The sequence below is a fragment of the Eriocheir sinensis genome, unplaced genomic scaffold (assembly GCF_024679095.1).
Source record: "Eriocheir sinensis breed Jianghai 21 unplaced genomic scaffold, ASM2467909v1 Scaffold91, whole genome shotgun sequence".
In the NCBI taxonomy this organism is placed as follows: domain Eukaryota; kingdom Metazoa; phylum Arthropoda; class Malacostraca; order Decapoda; family Varunidae; genus Eriocheir; species Eriocheir sinensis.
The window spans coordinates 511,080-533,187 of NW_026112286.1; the positions used below are offsets into that span (position 1 = coordinate 511,080).

The 22,108-nt window shown below is 47.7% G+C and overlaps 1 protein-coding gene across 1 annotated transcript in view; it reads right to left on the reverse strand.

Annotated features, from left to right (window-relative positions):
- LOC126994894 (uncharacterized) overlaps positions 1-22,108 on the reverse strand; it is a 39,450-nt gene that overhangs the window by 8,125 nt on the left and 9,217 nt on the right. The window contains exons 5-13 of the mRNA XM_050854162.1: positions 21,748-21,929; positions 21,200-21,380; positions 20,667-20,784; positions 19,450-19,594; positions 18,405-18,633; positions 16,444-16,556; positions 15,672-15,694; positions 15,404-15,518; positions 15,247-15,310 (exon numbers count right to left, since the gene is read on the reverse strand). Coding sequence (XP_050710119.1) covers positions 15,247-15,310; positions 15,404-15,518; positions 15,672-15,694; positions 16,444-16,556; positions 18,405-18,461 — 372 coding nt within the window. The 5' untranslated portion in view covers positions 18,462-18,633; positions 19,450-19,594; positions 20,667-20,784; positions 21,200-21,380; positions 21,748-21,929. The remainder of the gene's footprint in view (positions 1-15,246; positions 15,311-15,403; positions 15,519-15,671; positions 15,695-16,443; positions 16,557-18,404; positions 18,634-19,449; positions 19,595-20,666; positions 20,785-21,199; positions 21,381-21,747; positions 21,930-22,108) is intronic.

Genomic DNA, 22,108 nt, shown 5'->3' on the forward strand with positions numbered 1-22,108 from the left:
TGGCAGCCTGGTATTATATAGTCCCAGGTGGAGTTCGTAATTTGACACAAGTGTCGTAACTCGAAACAAGGATTTTTAATAATGTACGGGGGTTACGTTGCAACCTCCAAACGTTGTAGGTTGAGGATGTTGTAACCCAAGGATCCCCTGTACTACACACACACACACACACACACACACACACACACACACACACACACATAATTATATGGTCATGTGTTGCAAGGCCATCAGTAACACAGTGTTCTATGGCATCAGGGCAGGGGGTGGCAAGAGGCGTTACATGGAGGGGGCGCAAACTGTAATTTTTGCATTTCATTATATAAAAAACAAAACAATACAAAAAAAGCTTCGTGAGTGGAGGTTAAATGGTGAGTGTGTCAACCAAGGGTGTGGACGCCCTAAGCACAGGCAGGGAAGCAGCGGAGGAGCTTCAGATAGCAATGGTTTGTACTTCATGGCAGGAACACATCAACCAGGAACATGATCAGGCAGGTTTAGGACACACTGCATCTAAGGGAGTCATGTTTACTCTTTTGGATTCTATCCCTCTCTGTTTCTTTATCTCCAGTTTCCTTTCCGGCCGTTCTATCTCTGCTGTGGTAGACGGTCACTGTCCTTGCCCTAAACCTATCAACAGTGGTGCTCCACAGGGCTCTGTCCCATCACCCACTCTCTTCCTGTTATTCATCAATGATCTTCTTTCCATAACAACTATCTTATCCACTCATACGCTGATGACTCCACTCTGCATTATTCAACTTCTATCAACAGAAGACCCTCTCAACATGAATTACAAGACTCCAGACTGGAGGCTGCAGAACGCTTAGCCTCAGACCTTGCTATCATTTCCGATTGGGGTAAAAGGAACCTTGTGTCCTTCTATGCCTCAAAAACCCAGTTTCTCCACCTGTCCACACAACACAAACTTCCAAACACCTATCCACTATTCTTCAACAACACTCAGCTGTCACCTTCAACGCTAAACATCTTCGATCTATCCTTAACTCAAAATTTCAACTGGAAACTTCACATCTCCTCTCTCGCTAAATCAACTTCCTCGAGGTTGGGCGCTCTGTATTGTCTCCGCCAGTTCTCCCCCGCGCAGATGCTATCCATATACAGGGGCCTTGTCCACCCTCGTATGGAGTATGCATCTCGTGTGGGGGGGCTCCACCCACACAGCTCTTCTGGACAGAGTGGAGTCTAAGGCTCTTTGTCTCATCAGCTCTCCTCCTCCTACTGACTTTTAAATTCGGCCGACATGTTGCCTCTTTCTATCTTATATCGATATTTTCACGCTAATTGCTCTTCTGAACTTGCTAACTGCATGCTTCCCCCCCTCACGCGGCCCCGCTGCACACGACTTTCTACTCATGCTCATCCCTATTCTGTCCAAACCCCTCATACAAGAGTTAACCAGAATCTCCATTCTTTCATCCCTTTCACTGGTAAACTCTGGAGAAGCCTTCCTTCGTCTGTATTTCCTCCTGCCTATGACATGACCTCTTTTAAGAAGTGTATCAAGTCACCTCTCCACCCGAAATTGATCTCTCTTCTGGCTACTCTTTACTTTTTACTTTTGTGGGAGAGGCGAGTAGCGGGCTTTTTTTGTTGCACTTGAGCTGGATCCTTTGATGAAGCAAAAATGTGTAGCAGGAAAGGGATCTCTCTCTCTCTCTCTCTCTCTCTCTCTCTCTCTCTCTCTCTCTCTCTCTCTCTCTCTTCCACATTTTATTTCGTTATTACTAAATTTTTCTCCTACGTACTGCTAATAATTTATTGTTATTTAAATAATTCACATATTAGCATATAACTACTTCATGCCAGGAAGCAGCAGGAGAAGGTCAGAAGGGCAGATCAGGAGCAGGAAAGAACCCAGGAACACAGACGCCCATCTATACACTGCTGCTCCAGGCCAGGAAGCAGCAGGAGAAGGTTTTCTTACAGGAAGGGAGGCAGATCAGGAGCAGGAAAGAACCCAGGAACACAGACGCCCATCTATACACTGCTGCTCCAGGCCAGGAAGCAGCAGGAGAAGGTTTTCTTACATGAAGGGAGGCAGATCAGGAGCAGGAAAGAACCCAGGAACACAGACGCCCATCTACACACTGCTGCTCCAGGCCAGGAAGCAGAAAAAGAAGGTTTTCTTACATGAAGGGAGGCAGATCAGGAGCAGGAAAGAACCCAGGAACACAGACGCCCATCTATACACTGCTGCTCCAGGCCAGGAAGCAGAAAAAGGTTTTCTTACATGAAGGAAGGCAGATCAGGAGCAGGAAAGAACCCAGGAACACAGACACCCATCTATACACAGCTGCTCCAGGCCAGGAAGCAGCAGGAGAAGGTTTTCTTACATGAAGGGAGGCAGATCAGGAGCAGGAAACAACCCAGGAACACAGACACCCATCTATACACTGCTGCTCCAGGCCAGGAAGCAGCAGGAGAAGGTTTTCTTACATGAAGGGAGGCAGATCAGGAGCAGGAAAGAACCCAGGAACACAGACGCCCATCTATACACTGCTGCTCCAGGCCAGGAAGCAGAAAAAAAAGGTTTTCTTACATGAAGGGAGGCAGATCAGGAGCAGGAAACAACCCAAGAACACAGACGCCCATCTATACACTGCTGCTCCAGGCCAGGAAGCAGCAGGAGAAGGTTTTCTTACATGAAGGGAGGCAGATCAGGAGCAGGAAAGAACCCAGGAACACAGACGCCCATCTATACACTGCTGCTCCAGGCCAGGAAGCAGAAAAAGAAGGTTTTCTTACATGAAGGGAAGCAGATCAGGAGCAGGAAAGAACCCAGGAACACAGACGCCCATCTATACACTGCTGCTCCAGGCCAGGAAGCAGAAAAAGAAGGTTTTCTTACATGAAGGGAGGCAGATCAGGAGCAGGAAAGAACCCAGGAACACAGACGCCCATCTATACACTGCTGCTCCAGGCCAGGAAGCAGCAGGAGAAGGTTTTCTTACATGAAGGGAAGCACATCAGGAGCAGGAAAGAACCAAGGAACACAGACGCCCATCTATACACTGCTGCTCCAGGCCAGGAAGCAGAAAAAGAAGGTTTTCTTACGTGAAGGGAGGCAGATCAGGAGCAGGAAAGAACCCAGGAACACAGACGCTAATCTATACACTGCTGCTCCAGGCCAGGAAGCAGCAGAAGGTTTTCTTACATGAAGGGAGGCAGATCAGGAGCAGGAAAAACCCAGGAACACAGACGCCCATCTATACACTGCTGCTCCAGGCCAGGAAGCAGAAAAAGAAGGTTTTCTTACATGAAGGGAAGCAGATCAGGAGCAGGAAAGAACCCAGGAACACAGACACCCATCTATACACTGCTGCTCCAGGCCAGGAAGCAGAAAAAGTAGGTTTTCTTACATGAAGGGAGGCAGATCAGGAGCAGGAAAGAACCCAGGAACACAGACACCCATCTATACACTGCTGCTCCAGGCCAGGAAGCAGAAAAAGAAGGTTTTCTTACATGAAGTTAGGCAGATCAGGAGCAGGAAAGAACCCAGAAACACAGACACCCATCTATACACTGCTGCTCCAGGCCAGGAAGCAGCAGGAGAAGGTTTTCTTACATGAAGGGAGGCAGATCAGGAGCAGGAAAGAACCCAGGAACACAGATGCCCATCTATACACTGCTGCTCCAGGCCAGGAAGCAGCAGCAGAAGGTTTTCTTACATGAAGGGAGGCAGATCAGGAGCAGGAAAGAACCCAGGAACACAGACGCCCATCAATACACTGCTGCTCCAGGCCAGGAAGCAGCAGCAGAAGGTTTTCTTACATGAAGGGAGGCAGATCAGGAGCAGGAAAGAACCCAGGAACACAGATGCCCATCTATACACTGCTGCTCCAGGCCAGGAAGCAGCAGGAGAAGGTTTTCTTACATGAAGGGAGGCAGATCAGGAGCAGGAAAGAACCCAGGAACACAGACGCCCATCAATACACTGCTGCTCCAGGCCAGGAAGCAGCAGGAGAAGGTTTTCTTACATGAAGGGAGGCAGATCAGGAGCAGGAAAGAACCCAGGAACAAAGACACCCATCTATATATTGCTGCTCTAGGCCAGGAAGCAGCAGGAGAAGGTTTTCTTACATGAAGGGAGGCAGATCAGGAGCAGGAAAGAACCCAGGAACACAGACGTCCATCTATACACTGCTGCTCCAGGCCAGGAAGCAGCAGGAGAAGGTTTTCTTACATGAAGGGAGGCAGATCAGGAGCAGGAAAGAACCCAGGAACACAGACACCCATCTATACAATGCTACTTCAGGCCAGGAAGCAGAAAAAGAAGGTTTTCTTACATGAAGGGAGGCAGATCAGGAGCAGGAAAGAACCCAGGAACACAGACGCCCATCTATACACAGCTGCTCCAGGCCAGGAAGCAGCAGGAGAAGGTTTTCTTACATGAAGGGAGGCAGATCAGGACCAGGAAAGAACCCAGGAACACAGACGCCCATCTATACACTGCTGCTCCAGGCCAGGAAGCAGCAGGAGAAGGTTTTCTTACAGGAAGGGAGGCAGATCAGGAGCAGGAAAGAACCCAGGAACACAGACGCCCATCTATACACTGCTGTTCCAGGCCAGGAAGCAGAAAAAGTAGGTTTTCTTACATGAAGGGAGGAAGATCAGGAGCAGGAAAGAACCCAGGAAAACAGACACTCATCTATTCCCTGCTGCTCCAGGCCAGGAAGCAGAAAAAGAAGGTTTTCTTACATGAAGTTAGGCAGATCAGGAGCAGGAAAGAACCCAGGAACACAGACGCCCATCTATACACTGCTGCTCCAGGCCAGGAAGCAGCAGGAGAAGGTTTTCTTACATGAAGTTAGGCAGATCAGGAGCAGGAAAGAACCCAGGAACACAGACGCCCATCTATACACTGCTGCTCCAGGCCAGGAAGCAGAAAAAGAAGGTTTTCTTACATGAAGGGAGGCAGATCAGGAGCAGGAAAGAACCCAGGAACAAAGACGCCCATCTATACACTGCTGCTCCAGGCCAGGAAGCAGCAGGAGAAGGTTTTCTTACATGAAGGGAGGCAGATCAGGAGCAGGAAAGAACCCAGGAACAAAGACACCCATCTATACACTGCTGCTCTAGGCCAGGAAGCAGCAGGAGAAGGTTTTCTTACATGAAGGGAGGCAGATCAGGAGCAGGAAAGAACCCAGGAACACAGACGCCCATCTATACACTGCTGCTCCAGGCCAGGAATCAGCAGGAGAAGGTTTTCTTACATGAAGGGAGGCAGATCAGGAGCAGGAAAGAACCCAGGAACACAGACGCCCATCTATACACTGCTGCTCCAGGCCAGGAAGCAGCAGGAGAAGGTTTTCTTACATGAAGGGAGGCAGATCAGGAGCAGGAAAGAACCCAGGAACACAGACGCCCATCTATACACTGCTGCTCCAGGCCAGGAAGCAGCACAATAAGGTTTTCTTACATGAAGGGAGGCAGATCAGGAGCAGGAAAGAACCCAGGAACACAGACGCCCATTTATACACTGCTGCTCCAGGCCAGGAAGCAGCAGGAGAAGGTTTTCTTACATGAAGGAAGGCAGATCAGGAGCAGGAAAGAACCCAGGAACACAGATGCCCATCTATACACTGCTGCTCCAGGCCAGGAAGCAGCAGGAGAAGGTTTTCTTACATGAAGGGAAGCAGATCAGGAGCAGGAAAGAACCCAGAAACACAGACGCCCATCTATACACTGCTGCTCCAGGCCAGGAAGCAGCAGGAGAAGGTTTTCTTACATGAAGGGAGGCAGACCAGGAGCAGGAAAGAACCCAGGAACACAGACACCCATCTATACACTGCTGCTCCAGGCCAGGAAGCAGCAGGAGAAGGTTTTCTTACATGAAGGGAGGCAGATCAGGAGCAGGAAAGAACCCAGGAACACAGACGCCCATTTATACACTGCTGCTCCAGGCCAAGAAGCAGAAAAAAGAAGGTTTTCTTACATGAAGGGAGGCAGATCAGGAGCAGGAAAGAACCCAGGAACACAGACGCCCATCTATACACTGCTGTTCCAGGCCAGGAAGCAGAAAAAGGTTTTCTTACATGAAGGGAGGCAGATCAGGAGCAGGAAAGAACCCAGGAACACAGACGCCCATCTTTACACTGCTGCTCCAGGCCAGGAAGCAGCAGGAGAAGGTTTTCTTACATGAAGGGATGCAGATCAGGAGCAGGAAAGAACCCAGGAACACAGATGCCCATCTTTACACTGCTGGTCCAGGCCAGGAAGCAGCAGGAGAAGGTTTTCTTACATGAAGGGAGGCAGATCAGGAGCAGGAAAGAACCCAGGAACACAGACGCCCATCTATACACTGCTGCTCCAGGCCAGGAAGCAGAAAAAGAAGGTTTTCTTACATGAAGGGAAGCAGATCAGGAGCAGGAAAGAACCCAGGAACACAGACGCCCATCTATACACTGCTGCTCCAGGCCAGGAAGCAGAAAAAGGTTTTCTTACATGAAGGGAGGCAGATCAGGAGCAGGAAAGAACCCAGGAACACAGACGCCCATCTATACACTGCTGCTCCAGGCCAGGAAGCAGCAGGAGAAGGTTTTCTTACATGAAGGGAGGCAGATCAGGAGCAGGAAAGAACCCAGGAACACAGATGCACTTCTATACACTGCTGCTCCAGGCCAGGAAGCAGAAAAAGAAGGTTTTCTTACATGTAGGGAGGCAGATCAGGAGCAGGAAAGAACCCAGGAACAAAGACGTCCATCTATACACTGCTGCTCCAGGCCAGGAAGCAGCAGGAGAAGGTTTTCTTACATGAAGGGAGGCAGATCAGGAGCAGGAAAGAACCCAGGAACACAGACGCCCATCTATACACTGCTGCTCCAGGCCAGGAAGCAGAAAAAGAAGGTTTTCTTACATGAAGGGAGGCAGATCAGGAGCAGGAAAGAACCCAGGAACACAGACACCCATCTATACACTGCTGCTCCAGGCCAGGAAGCAGAAAAAGAAGGTTTTCTTACATGAAGGGAGGCAGATCAGGAGCAGGAAAGAACCCAGGAACACAGACGCCCATCTATACACTGCTGCTCCAGGCCAGGAAGCAGCAGGAGAAGGTTTTCTTACATGAAGGGAGGCAGATCAGGAGCAGGAAAGAACCCAGGAACACAGACACCCATCTATACACTGCTGCTCCAGGCCAGGAAGCAGAAGCAGAAGGTTTTCTTACATGAAGGGAGGCAGATCACGAGCAGGAAAGAACCCAGGAACACAGACACCCATCTATACACTGCTGCTCCAGGCCAGGAAGCAGAAAAAGAAGGTTTTCTTACATGAAGGGAGGCAGATCAGGAGCAGGAAAGAACCCAGGAACACAGACGCCCATCTATACACTGCTGCTCCAGGCCAGGAAGCAGAAAAAGAAGGTTTTCTTACATGAAGGGAGGCACATCAGGAGCAGGAAAGAGCCCAGGAACACAGACACCCATCTATACACTGCTGCTCCAGGCCAGGAAGCAGCAGGAGAAGGTTTTCTTACGTGAAGGGAGGCAGATCAGGAGCAGGAAAGAACCCAGGAACACAGACGCCCATCTATACACTGCTGCTCCAGGCCAGGAAGCAGCAGGAGAAGGTTTTCTTACATGAAGGGAGGCAGATCAGGAGCAGGAAAGAACCCAGGAACACAGACGCTAATCTATACACTGCTGCTCCAGGCCAGGAAGCAGCAGGAGAAGGTTTTCTTACATGAAGGGAGGCAGATCAGGAGCAGGAAAGAACCCAGGAACACAGACACCCATCTATACACTGCTGCTCCAGGCCAGGAAGCAGCAGGAGAAGGTTTTCTTACGTGAAGGGAGGCGGATCAGGAGCAGGAAAGAACCCAGGAACACAGACGCTAATCTATACACTGCTGCTCCAGGCCAGGAAGCAGCAGAAGGTTTTCTTACATGAAGGGAGGCAGATCAGGAGCAGGAAAGAACCCAGGAACACAGACGCTAATCTATACACTGCTGCTCTAGGCCAGGAAGCAGCAGCAGAAGGTTTTCTTACATGAAGGGAGGCAGATCAGGAGCAGGAAAAACCCAGGAACACAGACGCCCATCTATACACTGCTGCTACAGGCCAGGAAGCAGCAGGAGAAGGTTTTCTTACATGAAGGGAGGCAGATCAGGAGCAGGAAAGAACCCAGGAACAAAGACACCCATCTATACACTGCTGCTCAAGGCCAGGTAAAAGCAGGAGAAGGTTTTCTTACATGAAGGGAGGCAGATCAGGAGCAGGAAAGAACCCAGGAACACAGACACCCATCTATACACTGCTGCTCCAGGCCAGGAAGCAGAAAAAGTAGGTTTTCTTACATGAAGGGAGGCAGATCAGGAGCAGGAAAGAACCCAGGAACACAGACACCCATCTATACACTGCTGCTCCAGGCCAGGAAGCAGCAGGAGAAGGTTTTCTTACATGAAGGGAGGCAGATCAGGAGCAGGAAAGAACCCAGGAACACAGACACCCATCTATACACTGCTGCTCCAGGCCAGGAAGCAGAAAAAGAAGGTTTACTTACATGAAGTTAGGCAGATCAGGAGCAGGAAAGAACCCAGGAACACAGATGCCCATCTATACACTGCTGCTCCAGGCCAGGAAGCAGCAGGAGAAGGTTTTCTTACAGGAAGGGAGGCAGATCAGGAGCAGGAAAGAACCCAGGAACACAGACGCCCATCTATACACTGCTGTTCCAGGCCAGGAAGCAGCAGGAGAAGGTTTTCTTACAGGAAGGGAGGCAGATCAGGAGCAGGAAAGAACCCAGGAACACAGACACCCATCTATACACTGCTGCTCCAGGCCAGGAAGCAGCAGGAGAAGGTTTTCTTACATGAAGGGAAGCAGATCAGGAGCAGGAAAGAACCCAGGAACACAGACGCCCATCTATACACTGCTGCTCCAGGCCAGGAAGCAGAAAAAGAAGGTTTTCTTACATGAAGGGAGGCAGATCAGGAGCAGGAAAGAACCCAGGAACACAGACGCCCATCTACTGACAGCAATGTCTACTCTGTTCCCTCCTACTATCTCTATCCTAAATTTCAATCCAAAGCTGGATGTTGCGCCTACGTGCGCAACGACATCACTTGCTCTCGTGCCCACGACCTTGACTCTTCTGAATTTTCCACCATCTGGTTAAGACTTCACTGTCATTCTATTACTAAATACATCTGTGCTGTTTATCTCTCACCTAACTCTACCAACTACGTAAAATTCTTTGACTATTTGAATTCTAAAGTGGAGCACATCTTGACCCACTCTCCCTTCGCTGAAATCTCCATCCTAGGAGATTTCAATGTTCACCACCAGCTTTGGCTTTCATCCTCTTTCACTGACCATCCTGGTGAACAAGCCTACAACTTTGCTATCCTCAACGACCTAGAGCAGTTGGTCCAGCACCCTACACGTATTCCTGACCGTCTTGGAGATCGGCCCAACATTCTAGACCTCTTCCTTACCTCAAACCCTTCTGCTTATTCTGTCAAACTGTTCTCTCCGTTGGGCTCCTCCGATCACAATCTTATTTCTGCATCCTGTCCTATCGCTCCTGTACATCCTCTGGACCCACCGAAGAGGCGATGCTTCTGGCATTTTGCTTCAGCTCGGTGGGACGACCTGAGGATGTACTTTTCCGATTTCCGTGGACTGATTATAGCTTCCAGGATAGAGACCCCTCTGTGTGTGCTCAGCGCATCACAGAGGTGATTGTCTCTGGAATGGAGGCATACATTCCTCGTTCTTTCTCTACTCCTCACGCTAAAAAGCCTTGGTTTAATCACGCTTGTTCTCGTGCTGTCAGTGATAGAGAGGTAGCTCACAAAAGATACCAGAGCCTTCAAACTAATGCTAATTATGAACTTTACATTTCTGCCCGAAATCGTGCCAAATCTATTCTCCGACTAACCAAAATTCTTTCATTAATAGAAAATGTCAAAACCTTGCTTTCTCTAACTCTTCCCGTGACTTCTGGCATCTAGCCAAAAACATCTCCTCCAACTTCACTTCTTCATCTTTCCCTCCACTCCTCAGTCCTGACGGCAACACTGCCGTCTCATCTATCTCTAAGGCTGAACTCTTCTCTCAAACTTTTTCTAAAAACTCCACTCTGGACGATTCTGGGCATATTCCTCCTACTCATCCCCCTCTGACTCCTTTATGCATGTTATAAAGATTCTTCAAAATGATGTTTTCTATGCCCTCTCTGGCCTCAATCCTCAGAAGGCTTATGGACCTGATGGAGTGCCTCCTATTGTCCTTAAAAACTGTGCCTCCGTGCTGTCACCCTGCCTGGTCAAACTCTTTCGCCTCTGCCTGTCAACATCTACCTTTCCTTCTTGCTGGAAGTATGCCTTCATACAGCCTGTACCTAAGAAGGGTGACCGCTCCAATCCCTCAAACTACCGTCCTATTGCTTTACTTTCTTGTCTATCTAAAGCTTTTGAATCAATCCTTAACCGTAAGATTCAAAAGCACCTTTCCACTTCTGACCTTCTATCTGATCGCCAGTATGGGTTCCGCAAGGGGCGTTCTACTGGTGATCTCCTTGCCTTCTTAACTGACTCTTGGTCATCCTCTCTTAGCCGTTTCGGTGAAACTTTTGCTATTGCGCTGGACATATCAAAAGCTTTTGATAGGGTCTGGCACAAATCTTTGCTTTCTAAACTACCCTCCTACGGTTTCTATCCTAATCTCTGTACCTTTATCTCCAGTTTCCTTTCTGACCGTTCTATTTCTGCCGTGGTAGACGGTCACTGTTCTTCCCCTAAATCTATTAACAGTGGTGTCCCACAGGGTTCTGTTCTATCTCCCACTCTTTTTCTGTTGTTCATTGATGATCTTCTTTCCAAAACGAACTGTCCTATCCATTCCTACGCCGATGATTCCACTCTGCATTATTCAACTTCTTTTAATAGAAGACCCACCCTTCAGGAACTTAACGACTCAAGGCTGGAGGCTGCAGAATGCTTAGCCTCAGACCTTACTATTATTTCCGATTGGGGCAAGAAGAACCTGGTGTCCTTCAACGCCTCAAAAACACAGTTTCTCCACCTATCCACTCGACACAATCTTCTAAACAACTATCCCCTATTCTTTGACAACACCCAGCTATCACCTTCCTCAACACTAAACATCCTCGGTCTATCCTTAACTCAAAATCTCAACTGGAAACTTCATATCTCATCTCTTACTAAATCAGCTTCCTCGAGGCTGGGCGTTCTGTACCGTCTCCGCCAGTTCTTCTCCCCTGCACAGTTGCTGTCCATATACAGGGGCCTTGTCCGCCCTCGTATGGAGTATGCATCTCATGTGTGGGGGGGCTCCACTCACACAGCTCTTCTGGACAGAGTGGAGGCTAAGGCTCTTCGTCTCATCAGCTCTCCTCCTCATACTGATAGTCTTCTACCTCTTAAATTCCGCCGCAATGTTGCCTCTCTTTCTATCTTCTATCGATATTTCCACGCTGACTGCTCTTCTGAACTTGCTAACTGCATGGCTCCCCCCTCCGGCGGCCCCGCTGCACTCGACTTTCTACTCATGCTCATCCCTATACTGTCCAAACCCCTTATGCAAGAGTTAACCAGCATCTTCACTCTTTCATCCCTCACGCTGGTAAACTCTGGAACAATCTTCCTTCATCTGTATTTCCTCCTGCCTACGACTTGAACTCTTTCAAGAGGAGGGTATCAGGACACCTCTCCTCCCGAAACTGACTTATCTTTCGGCCACCTCTTTGGATTCTTTTTAGGAGCAGCGAGTAGCGGGCTTTTTTTTTTATTAATGTTTACTTTTTTGTGCCCTTGAGCTGTCTCCTTTGCTGTAAAAAAAAAAAAAAAAAAAAAAAATACACTGCTGCTCCAGGCCAGGAAGCAGCAGGAGAAGGTTTTCTTACATGAAGGGAGGCAGATCAGGAGCAGGAAAGAACCCAGGAACACAGACGCCCATCTATACACTGCTGCTCCAGGCCAGGAAGCAGCAGGAGAAGGTTTTCTTACATGAAGGGAAGCAGATCAGGAGCAGGAAAGAACCCAGAAACACAGACGCCCATCTATACACTGCTGCTCCAGGCCAGGAAGCAGCAGGAGAAGGTTTTCTTACATGAAGGGAGGCAGATCAGGAGCAGGAAAGAACCCAGGAACACAGACGCCCATCTATACACTGCTGTTCCAGGCCAGGAAGCAGCAGGAGAAGGTTTTCTTACAGGAAGGGAGGCAGATCAGGAGCAGGAAAGAACCCAGGAACACAGACGCCCATCTATACACTGCTGTTCCAGGCCAGGAAACAGAAAAAGTAGGTTTTCTTACATGAAGGGAGGAAGATCAGGAGCAGGAAAGAACCCAGGAAAACAGACACTCATCTATTCCCTGCTGCTCCAGGCCAGGAAGCAGAAAAAGAAGGTTTTCTTACATGAAGTTAGGCAGATCAGGAGCAGGAAAGAACCCAGGAACAAAGACGCCCATCTATACACTGCTGCTCCAGGCCAGGAAGCAGCAGAAGGTTTTCTTACATGAAGGGAGGCAGATCAGGAGCAGGAAAGAACCCAGGAACAAAGACACCCATCTATACACTGCTGCTCTAGGCCAGGAAGCAGCAGGAGAAGGTTTTCTTACATGAAGGGAGGCAGATCAGGAGCAGGAAAGAACCCAGGAACACAGACGCCCATCTATACACTGCTGCTCCAGGCCAGGAATCAGCAGGAGAAGGTTTTCTTACATGAAGGGAGGCAGATCAGGAGCAGGAAAGAACCCAGGAACACAGACGCCCATCTATACACTGCTGCTCCAGGCCAGGAAGCAGCAGGAGAAGGTTTTCTTACATGAAGGGAGGCAGATCAGGAGCAGGAAAGAACCCAGGAACACAGACACCCATCTATACACTGCTGCTCCAGGCCAGGAAGCAGAAAAATAAGGTTTTCTTACATGAAGGGAGGCAGATCAGGAGCAGGAAAGAACCCAGGAACACAGACGCCCATTTATACACTGCTGCTCCAGGCCAGGAAGCAGAAAAATAAGGTTTTCTTACATGAAGGGAGGCAGATCAGGAGCAGGAAAGAACCCAGGAACACAGACACCCATCTATACACTGCTGCTCCAGGCCAGGAAGCAGAAAAAGAAGGTTTTCTTACGTGAAGGGAGGCAGATCAGGAGCAGGAAAGAACCCAGGAACACAGACGCCCATCTATACACTGCTGCTCCAGGCCAGGAAGCAGCAGGAGAAGGTTTTCTTACATGAAGGGAGGCAGATCAGGGGCAGGAAAGAACCCAGGAACACAGACGCCCATCTATACACTGCTGCTCCAGGCCAGGAAGCAGAAAAATAAGGTTTTCTTACATGAAGGGAGGCAGATCAGGAGCAGGAAAGAACCCAGGAACACAGACGCCCATTTATACACTGCTGCTCCAGGCCAGGAAGCAGCAGGAGAAGGTTTTCTTACATGAAGGAAGGCAGATCAGGAGCAGGAAAGAACCCAGGAACACAGATGCCCATCTATACACTGCTGCTCCAGGCCAGGAAGCAGCAGGAGAAGGTTTTCTTACATGAAGGGAAGCAGATCAGGAGCAGGAAAGAACCCAGGAACACAGACGCCCATCTATACACTGCTGCTCCAGGCCAGGAAGCAGCAGGAGAAGGTTTTCTTACATGAAGGGAGGCAGATCAGGAGCAGGAAAGAACCCAGGAACAAAGACACCCATCTATACACTGCTGCTCTAGGCCAGGTAAAAGCAGGAGAAGGTTTTCTTACATGAAGGGAGGCAGATCAGGAGCAGGAAAGAACCCAGGAACACAGACACCCATCTATACACTGCTGCTCCAGGCCAGGAAGCAGAAAAAGTAGGTTTTCTTACATGAAGGGAGGCAGATCAGGAGCAGGAAAGAACCCAGGAACACAGACACCCATCTATACACTGCTGCTCCAGGCCAGGAAGCAGCAGGAGAAGGTTTTCTTACATGAAGGGAGGCAGATCAGGAGCAGGAAAGAACCCAGGAACACAGACACCCATCTATACACTGCTGCTCAAGGCCAGGTAAAAGCAGGAGAAGGTTTTCTTACATGAAGGGAGGCAGATCAGGAGCAGGAAAGAACCCAGGAACACAGACACCCATCTATACACTGCTGCTCCAGGCCAGGAAGCAGAAAAAGTAGGTTTTCTTACATGAAGGGAGGCAGATCAGGAGCAGGAAAGAACCCAGGAACACAGACACCCATCTATACACTGCTGCTCCAGGCCAGGAAGCAGCAGGAGAAGGTTTTCTTACATGAAGGGAGGCAGATCAGGAGCAGGAAAGAACCCAGGAACACAGACACCCATCTATACACTGCTGCTCCAGGCCAGGAAGCAGAAAAAGAAGGTTTTCTTACATGAAGGGAGGCAGATCAGGAGCAGGAAAGAACCCAGGAACACAGACGCCCATTTATACACTGCTGCTCCAGGCCAGGAAGCAGCAGGAGAAGGTTTTCTTACATGAAGGAAGGCAGATCAGGAGCAGGAAAGAACCCAGGAACACAGATGCCCATCGATACAGTGCTGCTCCAGGCCAGGAAGCAGCAGGAGAAGGTTTTCTTACGTGAAGGGAGGCAGATCAGGAGCAGGAAAGAACCCAGGAACACAGACGCCCATCTATACACTGCTGCTCCAGGCCAGGAAGCAGCAGGAGAAGGTTTTCTTACATGAAGGGAGGCAGATCAGGAGCAGGAAAGAACCCAGGAACACAGACGCCCATCTATACACTGCTGCTCCAGGCCAGGAAGCAGAAAAAGAAGGTTTTCTTACATGAAGGGAAGCAGATCAGGAGCAGGAAAGAACCCAGGAACACAGACGCCCATCTATACACTGCTGCTCCAGGCCAGGAAGCAGCAGGAGAAGGTTTTCTTACATGAAGGGAGGCAGATCAGGAGCAGGAAAGAACCCAGGAACACAGACGCCCATCTATACACTGCTGCTCCAGGCCAGGAAGCAGCAGGAGAAGGTTTTCTTACATGAAGGGAGGCAGATCAGGAGCAGGAAAGAACACAGGAACACAGACGCCCATCTATACACTGCTGCTCCAGGCCAGGAAGCAGACTGAGGTTGTCCTGTCCTCATTGCTGTGGCCTGTAGGATCATTTTAAGATACTACTTCTTCAACAGCCCCTTTGATAGTAGCCCCAATCTACTACTTCAACACTTCTATCCCATCTCCACTTATTCCACGCCTTGCCGGAGAATATAACCACAAGACAACAGAAGTATACATGCTGACTAATACCTTGGCTGTTGACGCTGCGCTGGCTGTGGACTTCAGGATCTTGTTCATACAGGAACAGCTGCTTCTGGAAACAGAAGATGCTGTCACAAGCAAGGTCCATCCTATTAATGCCATAGGAGTGTTTAGTATACATGGCTGAGGCAAGAGTCTTCCTCACCTATAGAGCGCAGGAAGCGGATGAGGTCTTTGCTGAGGTTCCACTCCCTGGCTTCTGGAGTGGCATGGAGGAGACGCGTTGTAAGGCAGCGACTCACGGAGGCACTCTCCAGATTCTGTCCCGGGGAAGCAAGGCAAACTTTATTTATGGAGACAAAATGACCTCCACCAAAACAAGGCAAAAAGTGTGTTAACGGTGTGACTAGAAACCACATTCATAAACTATTGTCAGATGAATGCCATGAAATTAGACAAAACTAATAGCCCACCTTGCTTCTCCTTCCTCACCCTCCTGCAAAATGATGAGGCATGAGGCTGCTGTGTCCAGCTGGGGAACCTCCAGTGCTCGTATGAAGAGCTGCTTGGGGCTGCCGGCTGCTTATAGAGGTAGTGCCAGAGTGCCAGCTCTGCCTTGCAGGCACACTCCACCACCGTCTGGAGGTGCACTGGAAACTCCCTGATGAACTCCAGCACCGGGGCAGCAGGCAGTCTGGGAGGCCTCCTCCTCTAGGGCCAGATACCCTTGTCAGTTATCACCACCACTACCATCACAGAAATACAGAATATCAGACATACAAGAGAAATTCCCTTAACCCCTTGGGTGCAGACTTCCTACCAGAAGACCTCACCAAGCTACAGGAGTGAAGCAACAAGTGGCTGCTACAATTCAATGAAGAAAACTGTAAAGTCCTGCACCTTGGGAGGGGATATCCAGCACACCAATACCACATGGGAAACACTCCACTATCTGCCACAGAAGCAGAGAAAGACCTGGGACTATAATTATGTTACCAGGCTAACAGTGAAGGTGAAATCCGTGCCAATTGCAGCGGACGGATTAAGAAAAAAACACATGAACATGACAAACGTGACTCACCCCAAAAAAACGGTATTTGAGAGAATCCAAACATTATTGTAGAAATTTAGAATCTCTTCTAATTTAGTGTCATTTTGAAAAGTGTTATTTTGATATTCATTAGTGGCAAGACCCTATCACTACCGCACAAAAACGAAATTGAACCACAATAAAGAATGACTTACAGTGCATTCAGCCACAGGGAGGGGCTGGTGGTGGGAGGCAGTAGTACACAGGCCGGCAAGGAGGCGTCAGTCTGGGCGGCCAGCAGGATGGATGTCCTCCTCAAACATGACAGCTGCCGCCCACAAAAACATGATCAAAACTAACATATAGAAAAAGTGTAAATGTATGCTCTGTCTTCCCATACCAACTATTGCAAAAAGCAGAATAAAAACTTCCTATACCAACTCTTCTTATACTAACTCTTCAATAGTTCCAATACCAACTCTTCAACACTTCAACACTTCCTATTCCAACTCTTCTTATACTAACTCTTCAATAGTTCCAATACCAACTCTTCAATACTTCAACACTTCCTATACCAACTCTTCTTATACTAACTCTTCAATAGTTCCAATACCAACTCTTCAATAGTTCCAATACCAACTCTTCAATAGTTCCTATACCAACTCTTCAATAGTTCCTATACCAACTCTTCTTATACTAACTCTTCAATAGTTCCAATACCAACTCTTCAATAGTTCCAATACCAACTCTTCAATAGTTCCTATACCAACTCTTCTTATACTAACTCTTCAATAGTTCCTATACCAACTCTTCAATAGTTCCAATACCAACTCTTCAATAGTTCCTATACCAACTCTTCTTATACTAACTCTTCAATAGTTCCTATACCAACTCTTCAATAGTTCCTATACCAACTCTTCAATACTTCAACACTTCCTATACCAACTTTTCTTATACTAGCTCTTCAATAGTTCCTATACCAACTCTTCAACACTTCCTATACCAACTCTTCTTATACTAACTCTTCAATACTTCAATACTTCCTATACCAACTCTTCTTATACTAACTCTTCAATATTTCAACACTTCCTATACCAACTCTTCTTATACTAACTCTTCAATACTCCAACACTTCCTATACCAACTCTTCCTGTAGCAACCCTTCTTGGAACAACTGCAAAAAACAGAATCAAAACTTCCTATACCAATTCTTCATATACTAACTCTTCAAAAATTCCTCTACCACCTCTTCAATACTCCAACACTTCCTCTACCAACTCTCCCTAAAGCAACCCTTCCTGTAACAACTCTTGCAGAAACAAAATCAACACTAACATTGAGTGAACGTTGAGGTGTATGGTTTGCCTTCCTATACAAACTCTTTGGCAGCAGGATTTCTGAGGCATGAAAATTTATGTCTCCCGAGTCATTATCCCAACCCTGGTGAACAGTCTTGCAGGCCAGTTATGTAATACCACCCTGACTAACAGCTCCAGCCATGCCCCCAGGGCCTAGGAGCAGTAGCGTGACAATGTTTTCTGCACTAATAATGCCGTAAACCAGCCATGTGGGATGCTGGCTACCTACCTCCTTCACTACATCAACATAAGGTTCCACAGACATCCCTTAGTGCCAGGCAGCAGTGAAGGAGTGCCTCATTACAGTGCCAGTCAGAGTCACTCCAGTGCACGGGTGCAAGGATAGCCAGCGTAATGGAAGCTGATTTGTCAGTGTTTATGGAGGAGCCATCGAGCACTGAATGCTGCTAAATGCCACTCATCTGTACACTCTTTCATAGGGGCAGTGATTAGAGGGATTGGTTTAGTTTAGCGCAGTTATTGTTTTGACCTTGACTTACTTCCTCTACTGTAAAAATAATAATAATAATAATAATAATAATAATAATAATAATAATAATAATAATAATAATAATAATAATAATAATAATAATACAAACTTGACTGCTTGAATATTGTGGGACTCAGTGAGGTGAGGAGGGTTAGGGAGGGACCCAAACTGTACACACTGCATTCACATTAATCCTTTTGTTTAGCACTAAAGGGAAATACTGTCCATGATTCCCTTGAGAAAAGTCTTAATTCTTCAACAGCAAAACCTGCCGTGTGCGAAGTATAAAAGATTACACACGAAAATGATTAGTCAAGTTAAGCGTCACCTTCCCAGCGGCTGTATGGACGCATGGAGTGAAGGGCAGCGTGATTCTCCGGGCCATGAAGGTGTGGGACTTGTCCGAGGAGTTTGGGAACAAAGGGAGCCACGCGCGTGTGCCGTGAACCCCACTGTGGAGCCAGAGGGCGTGGCTCAGGTGGAGCTTGTGGCTCACGGTGCAGCACAGCCTCACAGCTTGACGCCAGCACGATGGGAGTCATCTGGGCGCTGTGGAACTGGGGAGAGAAACAGACAGGCAGAAAACAACAAAGTGATGTTAACCTTAGTATAGTGTGCCCCGATGCATATGACTTTTACTCAAGCTATCAGTTTTGGATATGGGAATGTTCAAAACTCCTATGAAAGCCTAGTCAAATATGTTTCTTAGGTTCATGGTACAGAAAAAGGGTCAAACTACCACCAGGGTCATAAAACTACCCCTGGAAATGCCCCAAACTCCTACGAAAGCCTTGTCAAATACATGTGATTGGGCGCTGAAATGTATAAAGAATATGACCGTAAGACACACAAGTAGTTTGCCTCAATTAAATACGTAGTTTGACATGCCTGGAGCAAGTTTTTAGAATAAGCAAAGTTTGCAAACATTTCTGAAGGCTTCCATGGCCTTTGTATGGCTTTAAGAATGACTAACCAATCTTCATTATGAGGAAGAACCAGCTAACCTAACCTAACCAATCTTCATTATGAGGAAGAACCAGCTAGCCTAACCTAACCTAACCAATCTTCATTATGATGAAGAAGCAGCTAGCCTAACCTAACCTAACCAATCTTCATTATGAGGAAGAACCAGCTAGCCTAACCTAACCAATCTTCATTATGAGGAAGAACCAGCTAGCCTAACCTAACCTAACCAATCTTCATTATGAGGAAGAACCAGCAAGCCTAACCTAACCTAACTTAACCTAACCAATTTTCATTAAGAGGAAGAAGCAGCTGTTTTGTCATAAAGGTGTTGAGATAATTTTAGCGACTTTGACTCTGGCCAAAAGTAGGCGACTCCAGTGACTGCGCTCCACCCCCCTGCTACTTACCATATTGGTTATAGTAATGGCAAGAGACAGTGGGTCCTCGGAGTGGTCCCAGCGCAGACACAGTCAGCAGGGAGCCAAATGCACTCCACAGCAGCAATCCTCCTCCTGTCCAGCTCATGCCCAGCACAGTGCCTTCAGGAGCCCACTTCATGAAAACAAAGGGATGAGAATATGTAAATAAATAGATAAATAAAGACAAAGCAAAGTAATAGAAGCACTATTACTCCCTTCTTTTCTTGAGTCTTGACTGACAGAAGCTTGAATAAAAACAGCAAATGCATAGAAGCACTTTTACCACCTTTCATGCCTTGGCCCACAGAAGCTTAGATACAGACAGCAAAGGAATGGAAACACTCAACACCTCCTTTCTATTTAGCTTTGGCCCACAGAAGCTTAGATAAACACACAGCAAAGGAATGGAAACACTCAACACCTCCTTTCTATTTAGCTTTGGCCCACAGAAGCTTAGATAAACACACAGCAAAGGAATGGAAACACTCAACACCTCCTTTCTATTTAGCTTTGGCCCACAGAAGCTTAGATAAACACACAGCAAAGGAATGGAAACACTCAACACCTCCTTTCTATTTAGCTTTGGCCCACAGAAGCTTAGATAAACACACAGCAAAGGAATGGAAACACTCAACACCTCCTTTCTATTTAGCTTTGGCCCACAGAAGCTTAGATAAACACACAGCAAAGGAATGGAAACACTCAACACCTTTCTATTTAGCTTTGGCCCACAGAAGCTTAAACACACAGCAAAGGAATGGAAACACTCAACACCTCCTTTCTATTTAGCTTTGGCCCACAGAAGCTTAGATAAACACACAGCAAAGGAATGGAAACACTCAACACCTCCTTTCTATTTAGCTTTGTTCCACAGAAGCTTAAACAAACACACAGCAAAGGAATGGAAACACTCAACACCTCCTTTCTATTTAGCTGTGGCCCACAGAAGCTTAGATAAACACACAGCAAAGGGATGAACACACTTTTACAACCTAATTTCCTCTTGAGCCTTGGCCCTCAGAACCTCAAACAAAGATAAAGGAGCCTCAAAGAGCTGCATCTCTGTGCATCAAAACAGCCTTGTGTATACACAGGAAAGAAGTGTTTAATATATCTTTGGGTACATTATTAGTCTCACATTGAACAAACACTCTCAGCAATGGGGTGTAAGACAAATAGTGATGGATTAGGTAAGGGACACTCACCCACTGGCCCTGGTGACCCTTCCTCCGTAGCCTCTGTCTGAGGGCACCATAATGTGGGACACCTCCAGGCCGCCTGTTGCCTCACTCACCGGGGTCCAGGCACACCACGCCCTGGGAACTGTGAGGTGGAGGTGGCTGAGTGGTCAGCATGCTGGCACCATATCCAGGAGGGTGTGGGTTCATGTCCTGCCCACCGCCACAAGCTGGGATTTTTCAGTCACCGCTGAGTGGCTCAAGACTACCCACATGCTCACTAGTCTCCTGCAAACCTTCGTTCCAAAAATGTTAGTGACTCAGTGCACACCATCCTTCCCTTTGATCCTCATTGCTAAACCTTCATGAGTCTTGGTACAGGCCAAGGGCACAAAAAAAATAGAGATTACAATGAAAAATCTATACAAAACAACATGTATACTTCAAGGACAGGCTGTTTTAGAAGGTATAATTACTTCTTACAGCTAGGGAGGCAGCTTTACGTCAAAACATAAAACAACATCAACAAAACAGTCCTGCATAGTAAGTGAATAACTCACATCAGGATCAAATTTGAGGCGGTGAGGAAAGCTGCCCTGCCGTCGCTGAGGACCACCACCGGGGAACACGCCAGGTCCACCACATGCACCCCCGGAGCCTCTAGGGGCACCGCTGCAGGGCAAGACTAAACACACCGGACTCCCCCCACACATACCACAGCCCCTAAAGACCTGACCTTACCTGAAGAATGATGTCACTTTGTTGTATAGAAAGTAAGGAAGCATATATGATTTTTCTGACTCAAGATCTATATTAACTGTTTGGGGTTTTGTTGGGTTAAGTTTAGGGTATCTTCAAATACATGATAGCCAGCACCTTATGGTTTAAATCAACAAAGAATGACCTCACTTTGTTGTATAGAAAGTCTCATTAACAGGGAAGCATATATGAATTTTCTGAGTCAAGGCCTGTAGTAACTGTTTGGGGATTTGTTAGGCTAGGTCAGGTTAACTTCTACAGTGAGAGGCTTTTCAAACAGGAGAACCGGGGAGCTTATGTTTAAAAATAATGGCTATGGTCCACAAAGTCAAGAGCCTCGGAGACTCACCCTTCACTGCCAGCTGATCATTGCAGAATGGGACGCGCTGCAGGTCCACGCAGCTTGTGGCTGTAGTTGACGGAGCCGTCCCAACACAGCCGCTGGGTATGGCCCGGCACAGTGGCAACCATCAGCTCCTCCCTTAGACACACCAGCTCAGTCACGCCTCTGTTCACCTCGGTCTGAAAAGCCTGAAAAACACCAACAAAATGAAGGCATTGACGGGAAGGGAAAGGGGAGGGAAATGAAAAGGTAGGAAGGGAAAGGAAGGGATGGGAAGGGATGGAGGGGAATAGATGAAGAAATGGAAAGGAAAGGATGGGAAGGAAAGGAAAGGAAGGGGAGGGATATGAATTGGTAGGAAAGGATG